Source organism: Drosophila biarmipes, chromosome X (assembly GCF_025231255.1).
Source record: "Drosophila biarmipes strain raj3 chromosome X, RU_DBia_V1.1, whole genome shotgun sequence".
In the NCBI taxonomy this organism is placed as follows: domain Eukaryota; kingdom Metazoa; phylum Arthropoda; class Insecta; order Diptera; family Drosophilidae; genus Drosophila; species Drosophila biarmipes.
In genome coordinates, this window is record NC_066611.1 from 9,423,628 (window position 1) to 9,444,297 (window position 20,670).

The following is a 20,670-nucleotide window of genomic DNA, read 5'->3' on the forward strand; positions in this document are numbered from 1 at the left end:
AAAAAATAAATAAAATTAAATACAAAAATAAAATTACAGAAAATGTTAAATATGTATTATATTCTTATATCTAACTAGAAAAGTTCAAGTAAAATATTTATTAGTTTATTTTTGTATCAAGTTCTGCAGATCTACTCTCCATAAATTCGAAATCCATGATAAGGAATATGTACAGCATACTAATTTCTATTTTAAGATTCTCAAAACTTTTTTACTTAACTTCTTAAATCTAAATATAGTATTGTAATAGCACTTTTCTACAAAGTTCTGTAGATCTGTTCTGTATGAATAAGATATCCATGTGAAGGGAAAACCTCAACCAAATTTGGATTCCACTTGCCCTCGAGGATCAGCAGCTGCTCGAGTGCACTTGGCAGTGCTTGGGGGCGAGCCTCCGCCATTTATAACCGGGATGAAGTTCTGACTTTTCGGCCGGGAAGTCAGCTGCATTACGTGGCACTACTTGGTTATTCTTGGCGCGACATAAAATCAATATGGTTACCTTGTCACAGCGTGTCCTTTGACTTCGCTCCGTGAGCTCTTGGCACGCAAGCAGCGTGAAAATGCAATCAATAGCAAATCGTTGTCAGCAATTAGCGTCCGGCCCAAGCCCTGAAACATGAAACCCGATCCCGCCCAGCGACCCAGAGGCCCACGCCCAGTGCCACGCCAGGTGGATGGACGGGCTGTTGGTTAGGAGGTTAGGTGGTTGGGTGGATGGGTGGTTGGGTGGATGGGTGGATGGCGGCTATCCGGCGGCAACACGTGAGTGATGCAGGCTTTCGACTGAAGTGTGCCAAAAAGGATTTGCCACTAACGATGGCAGCAGTGCATCCACATCCACATCTGCATCTGCAGCACTCTCGAGCATATTTGCTCATCATTCTCGCTTTTTACAGGCCATCCCCGCCCGATTCGACGGTTCTATTCATAGACTGCTCTGCGGCTCTCTCGATTGCCAGCAAAATGGCAAACAAATCGTTGCAAATATTCCCTCAACGTGGCGTATGCGCAATTTTTGCCCAAAAGTAAGGGGCGTCACATGTGCACTGATAAAAAGTGGGAGAGGTAAAAAAAATATAAGTATGTGGTATTAATAATGTCATATTTAATATTTAAACTAATTACAAAAAAATACAAATTATTTTATCAAGGTAGAAAATTACAGTTCTGATGTAAATGCAAATAAACAATTTTTTTTTACTAATACAAAAACAAAAAATATTTTACCAAGGTAGAAAATATTGTTTTTTTTATTAAAATAATTGTGATATTATATTCCAATTTTAAAATCTTTAATAATATAATAATAGCTTAATAAAATGTCGTCACATGCGCACTGATAAAATAAAAAGTGACAAAAATAATTGTATATTGAATAAAAAATTCCTATTAAATATTAAAATAAATACAAAAACACAAAAATAATTTTATCCAGTAAAAAAAATGACAAATTAAATTCAAATTTTAAAATCTTTAAAAATATATTAATTGGTGAATTAAATATCGTCACATGTGCACTGATAAAAAATTGCAGATGTAAAGATTAAGGTTGCTTATTAAATATTTGAAATAAATACAAAGACACAAAAATAATTTATCAAGGTGGAAAATATTAGTTTGATGTTAATCATGTTGTGTTTTAATATTTTAGGTAAAAAAAAATGACATATTAAATTTAAATTTTAAAATCCTTAAGAATATAATATTTGGTGAATTAAATATTTTTATATTTATAGTAAATAAAAAAAAGGAATGGATAAAAGCATAGCCACATATAATTAAATAAAATATGAAATCCTATTACTACGTTTTTTTACCAGTGCAGACATATGCATATAGGATATATATTTATCTGTCTAGCGCAATTCTTTGATGGCTGTGTGTGCGCGTTGTTGATTTAATTCAACATTTACCAAATGAAATTTTCATCTTTTGGATGACAAACGCCTCGAAGACGGGCCATCACACTTATGGGAATTCCAAATCCATAGCCAAATCAATCCGAGAAGGGGTTACCGAGTGGCGTGCCTCTTCCTCGTTTGACGTCGATGGAGTGTTTATTTCCGAAAATACTTTGGTCATCTTTAGTCTGCTTAATTACAAGCCCACGTAGATTTATCTCTTTTACAATGTTTTCGCAAGAGCAGAGGTCCTTGTTGGTCACAAAGGTATTATAATATTCCCTTTAACTTAAGGACGAATCAATCGTTAATCCAAGTTAGTCAAGCCTAAATGTGTCTCATTGGCAAATAAATCCAGACTTCCAGGAATTCGCACGGTATGCAGGCAGCTAAATTGCAAACGAAGGAATTTCGTTTGGGTCAATTACAGCTCAATACAATAGCTGAGGTTTTAGGCCAATTGTAAGAGAAAGGCCTTAACAAATTGTAGTAAATTAATTATTTTACTAAATTGGTTATAACAGTTTCATCCATTTATTTAATGTTTGATTTCCGCATGATAAGCCAAAACTAGGTTTAAAATTTCAATTTAGTATGTTTTCTGGGCTTAAAATCCACTCTTAACTGAGAATGCGGATACAAAAAGTTAATTACCAACCAAATGCACAACACCCTTCTTCCTTTACATCTATAAGTATTTTATATTTATTTTGGAATTTATCATAAATTTTGCTTGAATTTCAAATACACATCCATAGATCGTCAATCTCCATCTCAATTTAGTTTTAAATAGGTCGTAACATAAGTCTGACTTGCAAGCAAACAGAAACGAAAGAAATGTATCTAAAAATGTGAATACTTAAGTGAATCAATATTTTATATGCTGTCTTCATGTACATAGATAATATATAACAATTACGATTACAAAAAACACGACATTTCATGTGAGTGCGGAACAGAGGCGGGGACGAGGGGGATCCGGGGCACACGGGGGGACCACAGCTTGGATGAAAAATGAATTTCGCTCTCTTGTTGTCTCCGGCCAAGGCGACAGGAGATAAAGTTCTATAATGTAAGCGTTAAATATATTATTTATATTATGTTTGTATATATATGTATATATATAAGATCGTATATATGTATGTGTGTGTTGCGTGTGTGGGGAGTGGGGGGAGGGGGGTATTCCTATATCGTTTTAATGACTTAAAGAACTATAAAACATCATCATCAGCAGCAGCAGCAGCGTCATCAGTGTCATCCCTTTCGCTTGGCTCATCTGGGGTCATTTCAGAATCCAATTATCTCAGGGCACACACAATAATTTACTCTATATATTGTATTTGGAGGCATGTATATCGCACGATTGAGATGTCCTGTCTTCCCAATCCGCTGCAGCTGCATATCAAAGGCAACGGAGGCCGCTTTAGTTTTCATCTATTCACTTTTCTTCTCTGTTTTTGTTTAGCTTTAGTTTTAGTTTAAGTTCTAGGTTCAGTTTCGCTCTGTTTATAAATATTGTTAATGCATTGTGTGTTTTTGTGTGTTATCATTACAGTAATTATTTGTAATAAAGACGACGGCATTCTAGGAATTGTTTATGCACAAAAGCAAATAGTTATTAGTTCCATGCTCCAATGCTTGTTTTAGTTTCATCATTTTTTTGTTGCTTTTATTTTCAAGCTATTTCAATGTTCATTAAATGTTCCTTCTCCATCTCCATCTCCCTCGCTCTCTCTGGCGCGGCTACCATCTCTTTCTGTTCCAGTTTAGCAGGATGAGTGCTTGAGTTCGTGGTTGGTTGGTTGATTGATTGATTCTCCTTTTGATTTGATCAGATCCCCGGGAGGCCAGAGTGTCCTTAGTACCTGCTGTTGTTGAACTGCGAGTTGATGGCCGTGTTGACGGCCGAGGAGGCCGCCTCCTGGACATGCTGGTTGCGCAGAAACTCGGTGGTGAACTCCGCCTGAGCCTTGGCCATACTGGCCCCTGTGCTGCGGTAGATGGAGTGAATCTTGGTGATCATCAGCACATTGGCCACCGCCACCGTTGCGAAACAGCACGACACCAGCAGCAGCAGGATGCCCACGATGATGCCCGACGGAGAGCTATCGAACTGCCCGATGGCCGTGATGAAGCCGCAGTAGCCCATCTTGCTGAAGCCCACCGTCTGCACAATCGAGTACAGCGTTTGAAAGAAGTAGATGAAGAAGAAGACCATGAAGTTGAAGCTCGAGTCGTTGCGGAATGCCTTGTACGCCGGTCGGAACCTGAGAAGGAAGCAGGCATCGGTTCAAGAGGCTTCCAGATATTTGGAGATCCGAAGGGTAAACTCACCAGCAGACATACGAGGCGGGAGAGAAGAGCATCGTGTAGAAGATGGCCAGGAAGAAGGTTTCGAACTCGCCAGCATGGAACAGCAAAATGAGACCTCCGATCACGTTGGCCAACAACGTCATGGTGTAAACTAAGGAGAAGAGGAACCAGAATGAGTAATAGCTAAAACATACAAAGGATTTCATCTAGTTTTTCATAAATTTGTAAGCCAATATGTACAAATATATGTATATATATAAGACATATATATTTTTTGAATATAGTAATACATGTTATACAAAAAGATAAATTTAAACAGGTAAATTATGTCTATAATAGATTGCAACTTTGTTTGTTTATACCCCAAAATTGGGTTATAAAATTAAAATCGAGCTTTAAATACATATTAAAATTTGCGTCTTCTGCCCATTTGGAATCCCTTCTTTATGCGCAGTTTCTGCGCAAAAGCACGCACACCCCCAAGACCATTAGCCACGGCTATATCTGATTAATCATGACACCGCTTGGTGGGCGACACGCGATGACTAATCCCAGCCCGCGACCCGCTTATCAGCGAAGCAGTATAGAAAATAGAGCCATGGAACACAAATACTCACAGATCCAAATGTAGTACAATCGCTTGACCAGTTTCTGGAACTCGGGCGGGATCTCCACCTCGAAGTCCTGGTAGAAGCACGGCTTCACACAGAAGTTGTCCGGTAGCGGGGGCCAGTTGTTCAGCTGCGGCACGTTGCCCTGCAGCTGCTGCTCCCGGCGGTCCAGCTCGGCGGCCTTGCGGTCCAGTTCCTCCTGCCGGCGCTGGATTTTATGAAAATCATACAATTAACAAATAGTTTTCAATATTTTCCATTCATAGATTAATAGAAGTTTTGAGTAGCTTTTAAGGTATCCTAAACAAGACTTTGCCAATCCATGATGCCAACAATAATACTTTATCTGTATCCAAATGTATTTATGAATTACTTTAGAAGTCACTTGTAGCATTTGAAAGAAATGTAATTTTGAAAATAAACAGAACATTCCTTTGGGATTCATTTTGCATGATTGACAAACAAAACAATCGTATTAAAACAACAAAGAATGCGAACATATTGACGTAATTTCTCTGAACCCTTACTTATCGAAGTGGTTACTTGTTCATTAAAAAATTTGCTGTTATTTTTATTAGTTGCTGATCTCTATATATATGAGTATATATTTTTCCCTAGACATTTTTCTGATTTTTGGTTCTAGGGCTAACTACAAAGGCTGATGAAACGCAGAAAGGAAAACTGCCGAATGGCAGTACTTCTAGGTCTTGCTTCTAGCGTATCTTGTGCCTTATGTAGGGCGGCTGAAGCCAAGTAAATCAAGAGAAACCGCAGTTCGCACAGTGGAGACTCGGCGCGGCAGCCTCTGGTCTAGCCTGGGCTAGATACAAGCTCCGGGCGGATTTATCGTGTGCCGAGCGAGATAAGCCCGCTTATCTCTGGCTATTTTTATGGTCTGCGAGATGTGATAATCCGGTAATCTGACCAGTGTTCACTGTAAGATGGGGTGATGGTGGCCAGTGTTCACTGTGCAGCCGTAATGGTTGATGTATGCAACGAGTGTTCACTGTTCACTGTGCACTGTGGGCGGTAATGCGAGCCGCCCGGCCAGCGGCCAAGTGGCTTACCTGCAGCTCCTCCGAGGTGATCTGTATGCTGGTGCTGGGCGCCGATGCGCCCAGGGAACTGGTCTGTGGGGGCGGAATGTTCTGCGACAGCGGCTGGACCACCGCCGCCGTGTTCGTCGAGTTGATCTGCAGCTGCGGCTTGGCCTGCTCCTCGAACGGGTTGTAATCCTCCAGCGAGACGAGCGCGGCGCCGCCCCGGAAGGCCTGCTGTGCCTGCTGGATGGCGGGATCCTGCGGGGAAGGCGGGGAAATCCCAATCAGAAACCAATTCACTCAACATATGTGACGAATGCACCCAACGCACACACACACACGCACGCACACCCTGGCAGGCGTGCGTGTGTACGTGTGCGAGCTGGGTTTTCTGCTCCACTCGCCGTTCTTCTGCCGCCTCACCGCGAACGGATTGTCCAGGTTGGGCTCCCCGAAGGGATTCTCGTCGAGACCGGAGCCGGACATGGGGATTCTAGTTTGGGTTCGGCTGTTCGATGACCAGGAAAACGCACTGATTCACACTTTACTTTTCGCTGTGTAGTGTATATTTTCCCTAAGCTGCAGTGTGACCGCGCAATTATCGATTAATTATACCGTCCGGCGCAAGAAAAAATACTGGATATACCACTATTACTTTTAAATATACCAAAAATATGTTATGCCATGAATGTTAGGAGTACTCCTAAGCTTTTAAGTTGTTGAGTTTGTTCACCTGTTATCAGAGAGGCAATACAAACACTTTTTTCCAAATACTAACAAAGTAGAAAACTAAAACTACTCTTTCTATTTAATTTTAAGGTTTTTCAGATTGCAAATTTAGTTTTAGCGGTTCAGCAGTCTTTGGGTGGTTGTTTTCCTGACCTTTCTAAAATATTCATGCAAAAAACTAAAGTTGAGCGAAATTTAACAATAGCGAATGCCCAAATCTTATTTTCCTAAATGTAAATGTAATCCATTGTCTTTTTTAATATAAATACAATCTTTCGAAAAATTTGTTTACTTTTGAAGACTTTATACAATTGCAAAAACCATTTCTTCAGGTATCGATTTTGCAAAAATGTCACACAAAACATAAAATATATATTATTGGTAAATTATTTTTTATTAATTGTCAAAATGAGCATTATTTATTTTAAGTATGCTGTTAGGATTATATTATTATTTTATTATACAGTTGGTTCATATGCAGTTGGCTTTTTGCACAAACTACGTGGTAAATTGAAAAAGGTAGTGAATATAGTTCGGCTTCATGATATATAAAACGATCTTGAGCAATAGCTTTTAAGGAAGTGTGAAATTTGGATGATATTTCAGCGATTCACGATTTTCAAGGAACACCCCCAATGGTTCCGCCGCGAACTGGTTCCGCTGAGCCGGTTCGCCGGCGCCGCTATTCGCAATCGAAACCTGGTGTTTTGGGTTGCTGCCCGACTCATTTACCGCTGCCCGCGTCTCCAATTCGGTTGTGCGATCCTCCTGCTCCGCGTCCAGTCCGAAGCCAATCCCCGCAAGAATGTCGAAGCCCAGCTACAAAGTCGGTGAGTCCGGGCTATAAATACACACATGTGTGCGCGCACTCCGGAGCGAGTCTCCGGCCGGCAACAGGCGACATGTGCTGCTGGCCGGGATCCGAGAGCACATGTTTCTGAGGTTAAACTGCGGCCCGGCACGGAGAAAGCACGTTGTTGCCGGGCCGAGGCGCATTAAAAAGTAACAGCCGAAAGGTGTATAAATCAACGGCACCCGCTTATCTGACCCTATCTCCCTCATTTCCCACTCGACAGCCGATATCAGCCTGGCGGAATGGGGACGCAAGGCGATCATCATCGCGGAGAACGAGATGCCCGGCCTGATGGCCTGCCGGAAGAAGTACGGCCCCTCCAAGATCCTCAAGGGCGCCCGCATCACCGGCTGCCTGCACATGACCGTCCAGACGGCCGTCCTCATCGAGACCCTCGTCGAACTGGGCGCTCAGGTGGGTTTTGCTCCGGCCCCCTGCGATTATCGCAGATAAAAGCATTTAAGATATGAGCCCAAAAGTATGTCAGAGAATCTTTCCCCTTGGTGAATCCCCAAATTCGTTTAGTTTATCAGAATGTCACTCTTTTTTCCCATCGCCCATTCTGGGCCTCTAGATCATCGCAGACCATTAACCCCTCAAGATATAATCCCAAAAGTATGCCCAAAGAATATTTCCGACTGGGGGAACCCCCAAATTGGTGTAGTTTAAAGGAAATGAACTCCTTTTCGAGATAAATGTGTTAAAATCCATTTAAAATTAAATATAAGATAGGATTTAAAACACATTATTTTAATTCTTCTTTTGTATTCTTTAAGCAAGGAAGGTTGCTGTATTTACCTCTATTGTCTAAAGACTGATCTCAGTTAAGTTAATATGAAAACATTGAAATCCTTTTAAAACTAGGCATACAACTCCAAGAGCCAATATAAGATAGGATGTATGTTATATTTTGTTTGAACCCGAATATTCTACAGATATATTGTCCAAAGAGTGTTTCTCTCCTCAAAATTTAATACTAAAATGTTGAAATCCTTTTAAAAAATGGCATACAACCAATGATTATTATAAGACAGGATATAAACGTTCTGTATATATTCTAGATATAGGTGGATAGATATAGGTACCTCCATTGTCCACGGGCTGGTCCCCTATCTTTTGTTTACGCACCAATTTGAATAACAAAACTTTCGTTTAACAGGGGGGCAAGTTCAAGGCGCCCAAGATAAGACCGCCAGATTGTTATTTCCTCTGACACAGCACGTTTTGTTTCTGAACCCCAGACATGGCAACTATTGTCGAACAATGGGCTATGACCTATAACATTTTTCACTCGGTTTCTTAATAATATTCGAGAAAATTCAATGTTAATAATATACTAAGCACTCCTCACTTTAAGATGTAATATATAACAAGATCATCTAATTTGAAATCCTTGAAAACTACCCTACTTGCTCCATTCTAAACGACTTATATTTCCCTTTCCAGGTGCAATGGTCCAGCTGCAACATCTTCAGCACCCAGGATAACGCTGCGGCGGCCATCGCCGCCACCGGCGTGCCCGTGTACGCCTGGAAGGGCGAGACGGACGAGGAGTACCTGTGGTGCATCGAGCAGACCCTCGTCTTCCCCGACGGCCAGCCCCTGAACATGATCCTGGACGATGGCGGCGACCTGACCAACCTGGTGCACGAGAAGTTCCCCCAGTACCTGAAGAACATCAAGGGTCTGAGCGAGGAGACGACCACCGGCGTCCACAACCTGTACAAGATGTTCAAGGAGGGTCGCCTGGGCATCCCCGCGATCAACGTCAACGATTCGGTGACCAAGAGCAAGTTCGACAACCTGTACGGCTGCCGGGAGTCGCTGATCGATGGCATCAAGCGCGCCACGGACGTGATGATCGCCGGCAAGGTGTGCTGCGTGGCCGGATACGGTGATGTGGGCAAGGGCTGCGCCCAGGCGCTGAAGGGATTCGGTGGTCGCGTGATCGTCACCGAGGTCGATCCCATCAACGCCCTGCAGGCGGCGATGGAGGGCTATGAGGTGACCACCATGGAGGAGGCCAGCAAGGAGGCTTCGATCTTCGTGACCACCACCGGCTGCCGGGACATCATCACCAGCCAGCACCTGCTCCAGATGCCCGACGATGCCATCGTCTGCAACATCGGCCACTTCGACATCGAGATCGACGTGGACTGGCTGAATGCGAATGCCAAGGAGAAGGTGAACGTGAAGCCGCAGGTGGACCGCTACACCATGCAGAACGGCAAGCACATCATCCTGCTGGCCGAGGGCCGTCTGGTCAACCTGGGCTGTGCCCACGGCCATCCCAGCTTCGTGATGTCCAACTCCTTCACCAACCAGGTGCTCGCCCAGATCGAGCTGTGGACCAAGTCCGACCAGTACGCCGTGGGCGTGCACGTGCTGCCCAAGATCCTCGACGAGGAGGTGGCCAGTCTGCACCTGGAGAAGCTGGGCGTGAAGCTCACCAAGCTGACGGAGAAGCAGGCCAGCTACCTGGGCGTCGCGCAGACCGGTCCCTTCAAGCCCGACCACTACCGGTACTGAGCACTCGACCCGGCAACCGGTTCCCCGGCCGGAGACGACGGACCTCCACTAGTTATCTATTGTTTGCGCATTTCACTGTTCACCTAAGCTCCAATAAAGACCCATCTCACGTACTCTCAGCGAGAGGAACCCCCGACACCCGCTGCAATGTTGTCTTTACTCTACACTCGCAAGGTGCGGCATATGGTTCGACGTATCGGTAGCTCCATAAGGAAAGCAGCACTCGGTTCAAGAGTCCAAGTTGAGGGTTACTTTTCTAGCGGAGGTGCTAACTACTTCGAAGTTTTTTCTATCATGTTCTGGTTCTCAAATTGGGGAGGGCTAGGGCAACGCTGGGATGGCAAAATATCACATCTTACTTGTGAAAAACCAAAGTTCGACAGAGATTGAAACAAAAGGAGGTACAGAAAATGCTGGAGTAGTTTAATCTTATAAAATGCCAAGTCATGAATCTAAAAAACTCGCGTGTAATTCAAAACACTTGTTATAAAAAACATACGATTATATTAAAAACAATCAGATTAGGATTTTACAACATGAAAAACAGTGACTCATCAAATTGGGATCTCTTTAAGTATATAGGGTCAAGGGCGAGCAGAAGTCTGTGGAATGAAATTCAAAAATAATGTTTGTTTCCTGGTGATGCTAAGCCCACGAAATCTGGCAGAACGCATTTGCGTAAGCAAATTCAGCCTGATAATAACTTAATTAGGTGTTTTTATATGCGGAACATATGGCCATAACCTTATCTCCAGCTAGTGATAAGGGATGTATCAGTGACTTGCACAGGGGGGGGGGCCTAAAATCCTATATTTTATAAAATATTTCTGGTAGCTAATACACTAAATATTAAACAATATTCCCCTTGACTTGCAAAGGGGGGCTAAAATCCTATATTTTATAAAATATTTCTGGTAGCTAATACACTAAATATTAAACAATATTCCCCTTGAGTCCTCTCAAAGCCCCTTTTCTAGCCCCCTTGAAAAACAACGCCCCTGCCCTTGCAGTGACTCAGCTGTTCTGCCGCTCTTACCGTTATCTCCGGCTCCACCACTGTAGCTGTAGGGTATTCGAGATCAGCGGTGGCCGACCTTCACGCACAGATCCCGTTGATAGACAGCAGATCGCCCGTCCCGCTCTCTCGCCTGTAAGCTCTGCGCGGCGCAGCGAGTGCGCTATCGCCATCTCCCTCCCACCTGCAATTGCAGCTGTAAACTGTGAGTGGCGTACCGAGATTTCACATTCATTCCACTTCGGCTGGGAGCACTTGTTGCGTGCCAAAACATTCCGGCTGCGAATTACATCACCTCCAAGCCCCGAGCAAACGCAATCGCAAGGCGGAGATCATGTCGCCGCTGAGGTGCAGCTGGGTGCTCCTGCTGCTCCTGGGATGCTCGCCCAGCCACGGCTGGATGGCCCACTTTCGGCCCGCGGAGCTGAAGCTGCACATGGAGCGCGAGGATCGGGTGCAGCTCACCCTGGAGAACCTGGCACCGTCCACGCTGCAGCAGCCAGAGCGCTTCCAGTTCCGCGTGGAGAGTGCGGACACCGATCTGGCCAGCATTCCCGCCGAGAATGCCACCATTCCGCTGGCTGCCTTCAGCCCGGAGACACGCGACTGGACGGGCACCATTGTGGTCAGCGCCCATTTCCTGGGCCAGACCAAGTTCCAGGTGCGACTCTATGACAGCCAGGCGAACACCAGTGAACTGCCCACCAACTGGAGCAACGACAGCACGCTGAATGTGAAGATCCTGCGTCCGACGCGAGTGCTGGATCTCGTCTTTGTGCACACCGTCATCCTGCTGATGACGCTGCTGTACATCAACTTCGGGGCCGCCCTGGACCTGGAGGTGCTGAGGGGTCTGATCGTGCGGCCCATTGGTCCGTGCATCTGCTTCGTGACTCAGGTGGTGGGCATGCCGCTGCTGAGCTACGCCCTGGGCGTCTTCATCTTCCCCAATGCACCGGTCATGCAGCTGGGGCTCTTCTTCACCGGAATCTCGCCCAGCGGCGGAGCGTCGAACACCTGGGCCGCCGTGCTGGACGGCAACATTCACCTGTCGGTGCTGCTGACCACCGTCTGCAACGTGGCCGCCTTTGCCACCATGCCCATGTGGCTGTTCACGCTCGGCCAGCTGGTCTTCGACCGGGTGGGCGCGCAGGTGCCCTACCAAAAGATCGCCGTCTACTGCAGCGGCCTGATCCTTCCCCTGCTGGTCGGGCTGCTCGTCCAGAGGCGACTGCCGCGGATCGCCAGGGTCTTGGTGCGCCTGCTCAAGCCCATCTCCACCTGCCTCATCCTGTTCATCATCGTCTTCGCCATCATCACCAACTACTACCTGTTCTACTTGTTCTCCTGGCAGGTGAGATGTGCCCTAAACTTTGTTATCGCCAGCACTTGTTATCACATTTGTCTATCTTATGTAGGGTTTTTTTTTACATTATTCATGATTTTATAATTAATTTTAGTGCCAACAATCTGTGCTTGGATTTTATATAGGGATTTTTATTTATTATTCATGATTTTCTAATTTATTTTCCATGAAAAACAAACCTACGTTTAAAGTTGTTTATAATATATAATATATCATTTTTTTGGGTTTTTATAGATTTAATTTAATTTTATTATATCAACAGGATTTTTGAGCTATAAATAACAAGTTAAATATTAGGGGATTGATCTTGTTAGTTATAAAAGCAATGCAGGTTGTATTTATACATTTATTTTACGAAAGGGTTATACATTATAATATGTCTGTGCGGTTAATTTGACCACGTTTTATATAGAGGTACCAAAAAACCAGCTAAACCTGATTTAAAAAACACTTTTTATAACCAACATCTCATCCGTCAAGTGGATCTACTTAGTTAAGTAAACCTTGGAAAAAAAACGAAAGTCTTACTTATTTCATTTAAGCACTTCTTACATCCTAATGCAAGGCAGTATTTCAAATTATAAAACATATTAACTCTTGAACTTAACGCTCTCCTCCAGATTGTCTTAGCTGGCATAGCGCTGCCAGGACTGGGCTACATCTTCGCCTGGCTGGCGGCCAAGTTGCTCCATCAGAACGCCGCCGACGCCCTGACTATAGCCATTGAGACCGGCATCCAGAACACGGGCATCGCCATCTTCCTGCTCACGACCACGCTGGAATCGCCGGAATCGGACCTCACCACGGTGGTGCCGGTGGCGGTGGCCGTGATGACGCCCTTCCCCCTGCTCGGAATCTATCTCTACAAACGATTCTGTGCACCCAAAACGAACGAAGCCTCCGCTTCCGAATCGGAGCGGATTGTTTAAGCTTCCAGATGCTGCACTTCACATATCTTGCAGGCTATTGTATTACTCTCGTAGTTATAGTATTTTTGTACATATTGGTTGTTTGATAGCTTATACATCGTTTAGCATGTAGACCAGGTTGCGACGCAGTGCGGCAACAACAAAAAATTGGGGACCATTCCGGAATTTCGTATACCTAAGTTTTGGATTGATCATCTTACAATAAAGTGATATTTTTACGATATCGAGTTCCATTTTCAAATGTATTCTCAGGGTTTGTAGCTCAATATTTGGAAAGAATCCAAAAATGCAATGTGCAACTTCTTAGCATCATAAAAACACGTTCATTTAACATTTTTATCAAGTTATTATAATACACCCTTTTTAGTTTACAACTTTTTCATGGAGAATTAAAGGGGGAAATTAAAAAGGATAAGACAAACTTTTAAGCAAAGTTATGATAATGAGTGAAGAAGCAACAAACTCCAATGTACAATGAATATCAAGCGCATTAATATCCGACTTCCAAGCAGATACTTCCACATGTGTTCTAGTCTTAGAAAAATAGTGTGTCCATCGAGGATCATTGGGTGGCCATGGTGTAGGCCAAGAGGGCTGCCTCGTCCAGGGTCACCACCTCGGTGGCCAGTGACTGCAGGATCTTCAGCAGCCCGAAGATGGTGTGCGCGCCGAGATTCAGCTGTCGGAATTCGTACAGCAGGCGCATGTAGTTCACCGTGCCCGTGCTCAGGTCCACGCCATTCAGCATGTTCGGCAGCAGGTTATAGTAATTGATCACGCAGAAGGCCCGCTGCAGATCCGGCCCACTGACGGTGGTCACATAGCTGGGCTCCAGTCGCTTGCGGCTGAGGAACTCGCGCAGCGGCAGGCACAGCTCGCGCGTCGAGTCCTCCATTTCCTGCTTGAAGAGCTCCTGCATCATCTGGATGAGCTCCACGGAGATGAGCGGATGCTCCGACTCCTGGCTGCGGCTCAAGTAGGCATCGATCAGCTTCAGCTGCCACACATCGATGTTGTTCAACATGGACTTGGTCACGTGCTGGGGGAGAAGAACATTACGTTTTCAAACAGTCAACAGCAAAATGTAGCCACTCACATCGTACAGCGTTAGGTAAACCGGCAGCAAGTGCATGCGATCCTTGACCACAGCGTTGTAGAACAGGAGCATCATCTGGTGGCGCTTCACCAGCTCCGGATAACTCAGATCCGTGCCCTTGGTGGCCAGGCAGCGGCTCAGGAACTGCTTGACCATCCGCTCGCTGGCAAACTGCTGCAGGTCGTTCATGTCGATCTGCCAGCAGATGCTCTGCTCCATCGTCAGGGTCTGGGCCAGCATGCTCTTCAGCCTGTCGGGGTCCTCCAAGTGGGAGAGGCAGCCGGTTCGCTTCTTTATGTCGATCGGCGCACTCATCTCCAGCGCCTTCTCCAACTGATGCCAGTTGCGGGAACGCTCGAAGCACACCGGCCAATAGTTCTCGTCGTCCACCACCACCTGTTGCAGGCTGCTCAGCACGGGCAGGATGCAGGGAGCAATGGGCAGGCGTCGAAACTCGGTGGTACCCACCTCCAGCACCGAAATGTTGGCCAGGCACAGCTGATTCGTGTCAATATCCCGGGGAAGGAACAGGCGCGGCTCCACGGCGAGCACATAGAGATGTCGCAGGGCTTGCAGATGGTATCTAAAAGGGGATTCAAGGGTGTCAATCTAAACTGCTACGTCGCTGGCTAGCCCAACACTCACCGATTGTCGTTGCTGTGTATGGGAAACTTGGGGAAGAAGGCGCAGACCAGTGCCGCAATGGATTCCGGCGTCTTGGCGATGGTAAAGCGACCTGCGCCGAGGAAGAGCAGACCCAGCGACATGTGAATGGCCATGTGCGAGCCGTAGGTAATGTGCGGATACTGCGGTCCCACCCGCGATCTGAGGTACCGAATGATGCGCAGGATCTCGCAGTTGCCGGAGCCGGCGAAGACCAGCGAGATAGAGATGAGCAGCACCATCAGGCAGCTCTCCACTGTGGTGCGGCCGGCGCATTCGCCTATCGAGGTGCCGGGGAAGCCGAGGAACTCCTTGATCACAGCCCGCAGCGTGGCGAAGGCCACCATATCCTCCGAGCCGGCGTACTTCAGACCAATACAGAAAGCTGCTCCAGCCATGATATTGCAATAGGCTTGCCTGAAATGGGGGGATAGTTAATTGGTATATTTCAATGGGTGCTTATTTCCTGGGGTGCTTACGTGATGGCCTCGTAGTCCACATCGCCGTCCTCGGCGGGTGCTTCATCATCGCGCGACGGGAGTCTCAGGTGAACCCGGAGGGATTGCGGAAACTGCGCCTGGAACCACTCGTTGTCCGGCCGGATGTCCTGCCACATGATGAGGCCCCTGGCAATGGTGCGCAGCAGCAGGAAATCCGGACGCACCATGTCCAGCAGATAGCGAGAGTCGGGAGGCTGCATCCACTCGGCAATAGCCGCATTCCCGGAGTCGAAGAACATAAGTCCCAGGGCCAGAGTTGCGCCTGGAGCGGTGACATCTATGTTGACGCTGTCGCCTTCGCGAACTTGGAACGAAGCTAGGCGGTACTTCTCCTTCTGCGAGCCACTGATGGGTCGCTTCACTCCACCCACCATGTAGTAGTGAAGCGTGTCCGGCAGCTGGAGATCCCTGAGCCCCGCTGGCGATTCTCCTTGGCCCAGGGTGACCAAGCCGAGGGACAAGCCCGCTGTCATGGCATACGATTCGCGCTCCACGCTGTTTTCCATCTCGGGGCCCGGCGGTCTGCCAATCTCCTGGAGCAGCACCTCGGCTATGTGCCGCTTGGCCGAGCCCTGATACAGCAGGCCAAGGCCCAACAGAGCGGCCACCTGGGTACTCTGCGGTATATCCAGCTCCATGGCGGTGGCTGGAAGCAGAGCCTCCAGGTGAATACTCAACAGCTTGGTGGTTTTGGTGTCCATTGTGCCGCGATGGGCGGCGGAAATGCCGAGCAGCAGACCCACATTGGTCATCTCATCGCACTTCACCAAATACTTGTAGAGACTCATGAACGACAGGGTTTTCAGGTGGCCATTCAGGCCCAAGGCCATGAGGAAACCAGCGTGCTCCAGGGCATTGTTCGCCTGGGTCTTGGGCTTGTTGTAAACAATCCAATTGGAGTCGATGTCCTGGGCCTGGGGCGAGATCTTCAGGCCAGTGGCCACGCCGTTGTGGAACGACGGCCACATTTGCATATTGGTGGGGAACTCGATTTGCTGCATCTCGATGGTGGTGCCCTTCAGCGGCTCCCTGCCCACCAGGCACAACTTGGGCATGGACAAGCTGTCGCTGGGTCTGGGCATCATCGTTCGCAAGGTGAACATACCTCTGCCCAATGGCAAAGTCATCGTCCTGGCGCACAGGGCAAACAGCTGCTTCTCCTGCTCCTCAATGAACTCATGGTCGCTGGTGCCGGGCGCCTGCTGGACTTCAATGACCACCGGTTCCGAACTGTTGAGCAGGCGACGCACTTCCTCCACCCGCATGTCGTCGGGAAAACGCAGGCGCAGCAGCTTCGTGTCCATATTATCCATGTCGTCGTGGCGCAACTGCTCCGGTGAATCAGACTCGGCCCCTCCGCTCGGAGGACACCTGGCTGAGAGGGAATCTTCTTTGTATACCCTGCCGCAGTGCGGCTGTCCAGTGCTTGTCTCCAGGAATGGCAGCTGGGCGTGAGCCGCCAGCTCCGGGCGTAGGATCAGTTCGTAGGTGGCCATGCTGCAGCCCATGGGCGGCGAGAGACGAGCCTCCTCCAGAGCCTCCGCAACAATCAAGTGCACTGCCGCCGGGAAGCGTTCGATGTCCCGCCTTGTCAGTCGCATGGCCAGGAGCAACTCCAGCATCTGGTGACAGCGTGGTGCATCCGCCGTGATGCTCCGCTTAACCCGCCGCGGATAGTTGGACTGAACGGCTTCGGGAATCTCGAGGAGCTGCCACCAGTGCTTGAGACGTTCCTGGCCGTGCACCACCAGGGATACGAGCTGCAGTAGGTTGCGACTCCGCTCGTTCACGCACTCCACAAAGCTGTAGGGCATCACCTCCTCCTCGCCCACGACAATGTGCTCCAGTTGGGCAAACACACTGGGAGCCGGAACCCGCAGGAGCTCCTGGTGCAGCATCATGGCTCCGTGCTCCGCGCCGAGCAACGATTGCCTTCCCGTGCGATTGGACAGTTCCGGAAAGTCCAGGATGTAGTGCAGCACATAGCTGTCCAGCTGCATGTCAATGGCCAGCTGGTGAAGGAACTAAAAGGGGGATGGGTCAACCATAAACCTTTTCAAACAAGTGCCCAACCACTCACCGTTGCCAGATAGGGAAGCGCTGCGTAGAAGACAGCGTCCAGTTTGAGATCCTCGTACAGTAAATGCAGGCTGAAGAAGATGGCGGGTATCATTTGGAAGAGAGGCGCACTGGTGTTCACGCTGTAGCTGTGGCCGTCGGCTCCACAGGGAGCCAGGGTCGTCTGGAGCAGCAGGAACTCCCAGTCGTCGTCCGTGAAATCCTCGCAATCGTTGTACTTTCGACGCTTCTTGGGTTCATCCTGGGCTCCCAGCGTGGAGTTGGAACTGCAATTGGATCCGTCGCCCGATCCTGTGGCAGTAGCCCCTCCGAAATGCGTGTGCAGCGGCGGGGTGGCACACCTGTCGTAGCTCTCGCCCGCATCCACATCCGGAGCAGCAGTCAGACCCATCAGGGCGAGCAGAGTGCAGCGGAAGAGCTGCCATTCCTGCTCTATGGAGTAGTCTCTGGACCCCGGCGGGTTCCTGGCGCTGTACCAGCGGATCACAAAGTGCAGGAACTGCGCGGGACTCAAGACCTGTCGCAGTGTGGCCACGCATCTGGTGAGCAACCGTGTGTCGTTCAGGAGAGGCAGCGCTATTCTCAGCATCCTGCCCGTGGCGTACACCAGAGTCAGTCTATTCCCCGCCGGATCTCTGAGCGACTTGCAGACATTGTGCGCCTGCCGCTGGGTATAGGAAACAGCCTGCGGAGCGATGGGCGACAGCATGTGCAGCTCCTCATCGAAGGCGGCCAGATCCGCCGGAGCTTTCGTGGGCAGAAGGCTGCTCCTGCGTACCTCCACAAAGGAGCTGCTCCCAGAGGGATTTCCGCCCAGAGATCCAGCTGCCACTGGTGTCTTCACTTGACACGCAGCAGACGGAGGAGCCGCAGCCGCCATGGGCGTCACCAATGGCGTGGGTATTGAAGTGGGCGCCAGCAGCGGGGTAATGTGCACCTTGGAAATGAGTACAGTGCCGGTGTAGAGGATCAAACTGCCGCTTGGATCGAGGACGGCGATCATGTGCAGCCTGTTTAGACCCACTGCATCCTTGGCAGCCAGCGTGGAGGCGAGGGTGGAGAGCTGCACCTCGCTGCTGCCATAGCCAGTGAGGCGGACCAGCTGGAGGCGGCAGGAGCGGGCCAGCAGGTAGCACAGGAAGGTCTGGCCCACCAGATCCGTGTGGATAAAGGCCCGGGTGGCCATCTCGCAGAACTCGCGTTGCCTGAAGGGAGAAACAACTGTAATATAGATAATATCTTGCTGGCATTACTCACGTTCCATATGTGTTCTCCGTCCAGATGTGCTCCAGACACATTTCCGGCTCAATGGGCTTGGCCGGCTTCACGTTGGTCATCTTGCGTATGTCCTTCATGGACATGGACTGCTGGCTGATGCTGCTCTGCAGTTGGCTCAATGGAGTGCCCAGGGAAGCGCGACTGAACGTGAGAGGGGAAATATTTGAAACAAAAGTTGATGATTGTTAGCCAAACCTACTTGGACTGGCCAAGAACTCCGCTGAACGACTGCGACTGGCTGAGCCCGAATTTGCAGAGGTTGCTCATGCCGGTGGTGGTGTTGTTTCTGCCCAGGAACGAGACATTCGCGGTTTTCGGCGTGGCTGGCAATGAGGGATGGTAAAGCTCTGCTCATGATACTCCCAGGTAATTCACTCCACTCACCTCCCGTCTGCTTGGTGGAACTGAAGCTGTAGCTATTGGCTCCCATCTGCGAACGGGCTCCCAGGAGCGTCTGTCCCAGCTCCTGCTGCTGCTGGCCCACATAGTTGACCTCCTCCGGCGTGACCTTCCTGAGGCGGGCCACGAAGTGCTTGAAGAACTTGGAATCGTACAGTAGCACCAAATCCGAGTCTTCGGTGGCGAAGACCACACTGTACTCCGGCTCCGTCATGTAGCCCGTGGAGCTGGTGGCCGTCTTGAGGACGACGGGACAGGCCTCGTGCAGTGGATGCGACATGGAGAAGAGGCGCGGCATCGGAATGGACAGGTGCGATATTAGGGCGTTGCTGGAGTCCTTCTCCAGCAGCAGGCCGTGCGTGGTCTGCCACACCTGCGAGACGGGGAAGTCGAGGTTGGCCAGGAAGTCCTCGCCGTCGTTGCAGTACACCCGCAGGGCGTCCTGGTCAATCACGCAGATGGCGGTCAGCTTGTCGTCCTGCGACTGGACGGCCGCCTTCAGCTGGGCCAGTCGTCCGCGGACAAAGCTGCGATTGAGGAAGCAGGCGAAGCGCACCGGCGAATCGGTGGTGAAGCACATGCGCTTGTACACCCCGTTCTCGTGGTCGTCGTCGTCGTTGAAGCCCTGCGTCCACACAACCGTGTTGCGGTGGACATAGAGCTCCTCCTCGTTGTTCACCATGTAGTCGCACATGGGCTCTTCGCGCCGCTCCAGCGGCGGGTGCAGCAGGCTCTGGGGCAGCGAAGTGAGCTGGGTGGCCGCCGCCGCCTTGGGACCGCAGCGTTTGGTCCGCTCGATCAGCTGGCGCCGGCGGGCAGCCCGCTCCTCGGCCGCCTCGTAGTCATCGTACATCTCGCGGATCGTCCACGACTCCTGGCCACCGGCTGGGCCATCCTCGCCGGCCGACGAGATGTTCACGTTCTGAAGGCGCTGCAGCAGCAGGTGCTCCGTGGTGGGCAGCTGGTGCCGCACAAGCGGCTGGTCATGCGGACCCGGGTGCTCCGCGGACGACTGACGGCCGCGCGGCACAAACTCCAGCGGCGGTTCTGCGACGGCAATCATGTCCGCATCGCCAAAGGCATCCAGAGTTGCGATTCACAAATAAATTAATTACAAATTATACGTCCCGCGTAGAGCTCCGGTCGATAACTATTCGATAGGCGCCGATGTGTGCTTCGATTAAAGGGCTGCCATAGCTAGCCGAACAGTGGCAGCACTGTTTTTGTAGAAATGGATTTCATTACTACCATCTAAAACAGTTGCATACAAAGCTGCAGTTATTGTTAATTTTTAATTTAACTAAGGTTAAATTTAACTAACAATCATTTCCAGCGATACCTTTTCGATAGCTATTCGCAGCAGGCA

The 20,670-nt window shown here is 48.9% G+C and overlaps 4 protein-coding genes across 4 annotated transcripts; 2 read left to right on the plus strand and 2 right to left on the minus strand.

The window, feature by feature from the left end:
* Positions 1–2,578: 2,578 nt before the first annotated feature.
* Positions 2,579–6,460, minus strand: LOC108026633 (secretory carrier-associated membrane protein 5). Its single transcript, XM_017097658.3, has 5 exons — positions 6,292–6,460; positions 5,896–6,126; positions 4,835–5,036; positions 4,239–4,368; positions 2,579–4,171 (listed from the first exon to the last, which is right to left on the minus strand). Exons 1-5 carry the CDS (start codon positions 6,352–6,354, stop codon positions 3,763–3,765), a joined length of 1,035 nt encoding a protein of 344 aa, XP_016953147.1. The 5' UTR covers positions 6,355–6,460; the 3' UTR covers positions 2,579–3,762.
* Positions 6,461–7,264: 804 nt separating this feature from the next.
* LOC108026654 (adenosylhomocysteinase) lies at positions 7,265–10,115 on the plus strand. Its single transcript, XM_017097695.3, has 3 exons — positions 7,265–7,427; positions 7,674–7,864; positions 8,897–10,115. The coding sequence occupies exons 1-3, from the start codon at positions 7,403–7,405 to the stop codon at positions 9,977–9,979; spliced, it is 1,299 nt and encodes a 432-aa protein (XP_016953184.1). The 5' UTR covers positions 7,265–7,402; the 3' UTR covers positions 9,980–10,115.
* A 1,100-nt stretch (positions 10,116–11,215) lies between these two features.
* LOC108026266 (ileal sodium/bile acid cotransporter) lies at positions 11,216–13,516 on the plus strand. Its single transcript, XM_017097129.3, has 2 exons — positions 11,216–12,348; positions 12,981–13,516. The coding sequence occupies exons 1-2, from the start codon at positions 11,329–11,331 to the stop codon at positions 13,287–13,289; spliced, it is 1,329 nt and encodes a 442-aa protein (XP_016952618.1). The 5' UTR covers positions 11,216–11,328; the 3' UTR covers positions 13,290–13,516.
* A 99-nt stretch (positions 13,517–13,615) lies between these two features.
* On the minus strand, positions 13,616–20,441 carry LOC108026250 (anaphase-promoting complex subunit 1). Its single transcript, XM_017097105.2, has 8 exons — positions 19,290–20,441; positions 19,105–19,228; positions 18,885–19,046; positions 17,629–18,832; positions 15,528–17,572; positions 15,031–15,465; positions 14,386–14,968; positions 13,616–14,328 (listed from the first exon to the last, which is right to left on the minus strand). The coding sequence occupies exons 1-8, from the start codon at positions 20,365–20,367 to the stop codon at positions 13,852–13,854; spliced, it is 6,108 nt and encodes a 2,035-aa protein (XP_016952594.1). The 5' UTR covers positions 20,368–20,441; the 3' UTR covers positions 13,616–13,851.
* Positions 20,442–20,670: the final 229 nt, after the last annotated feature.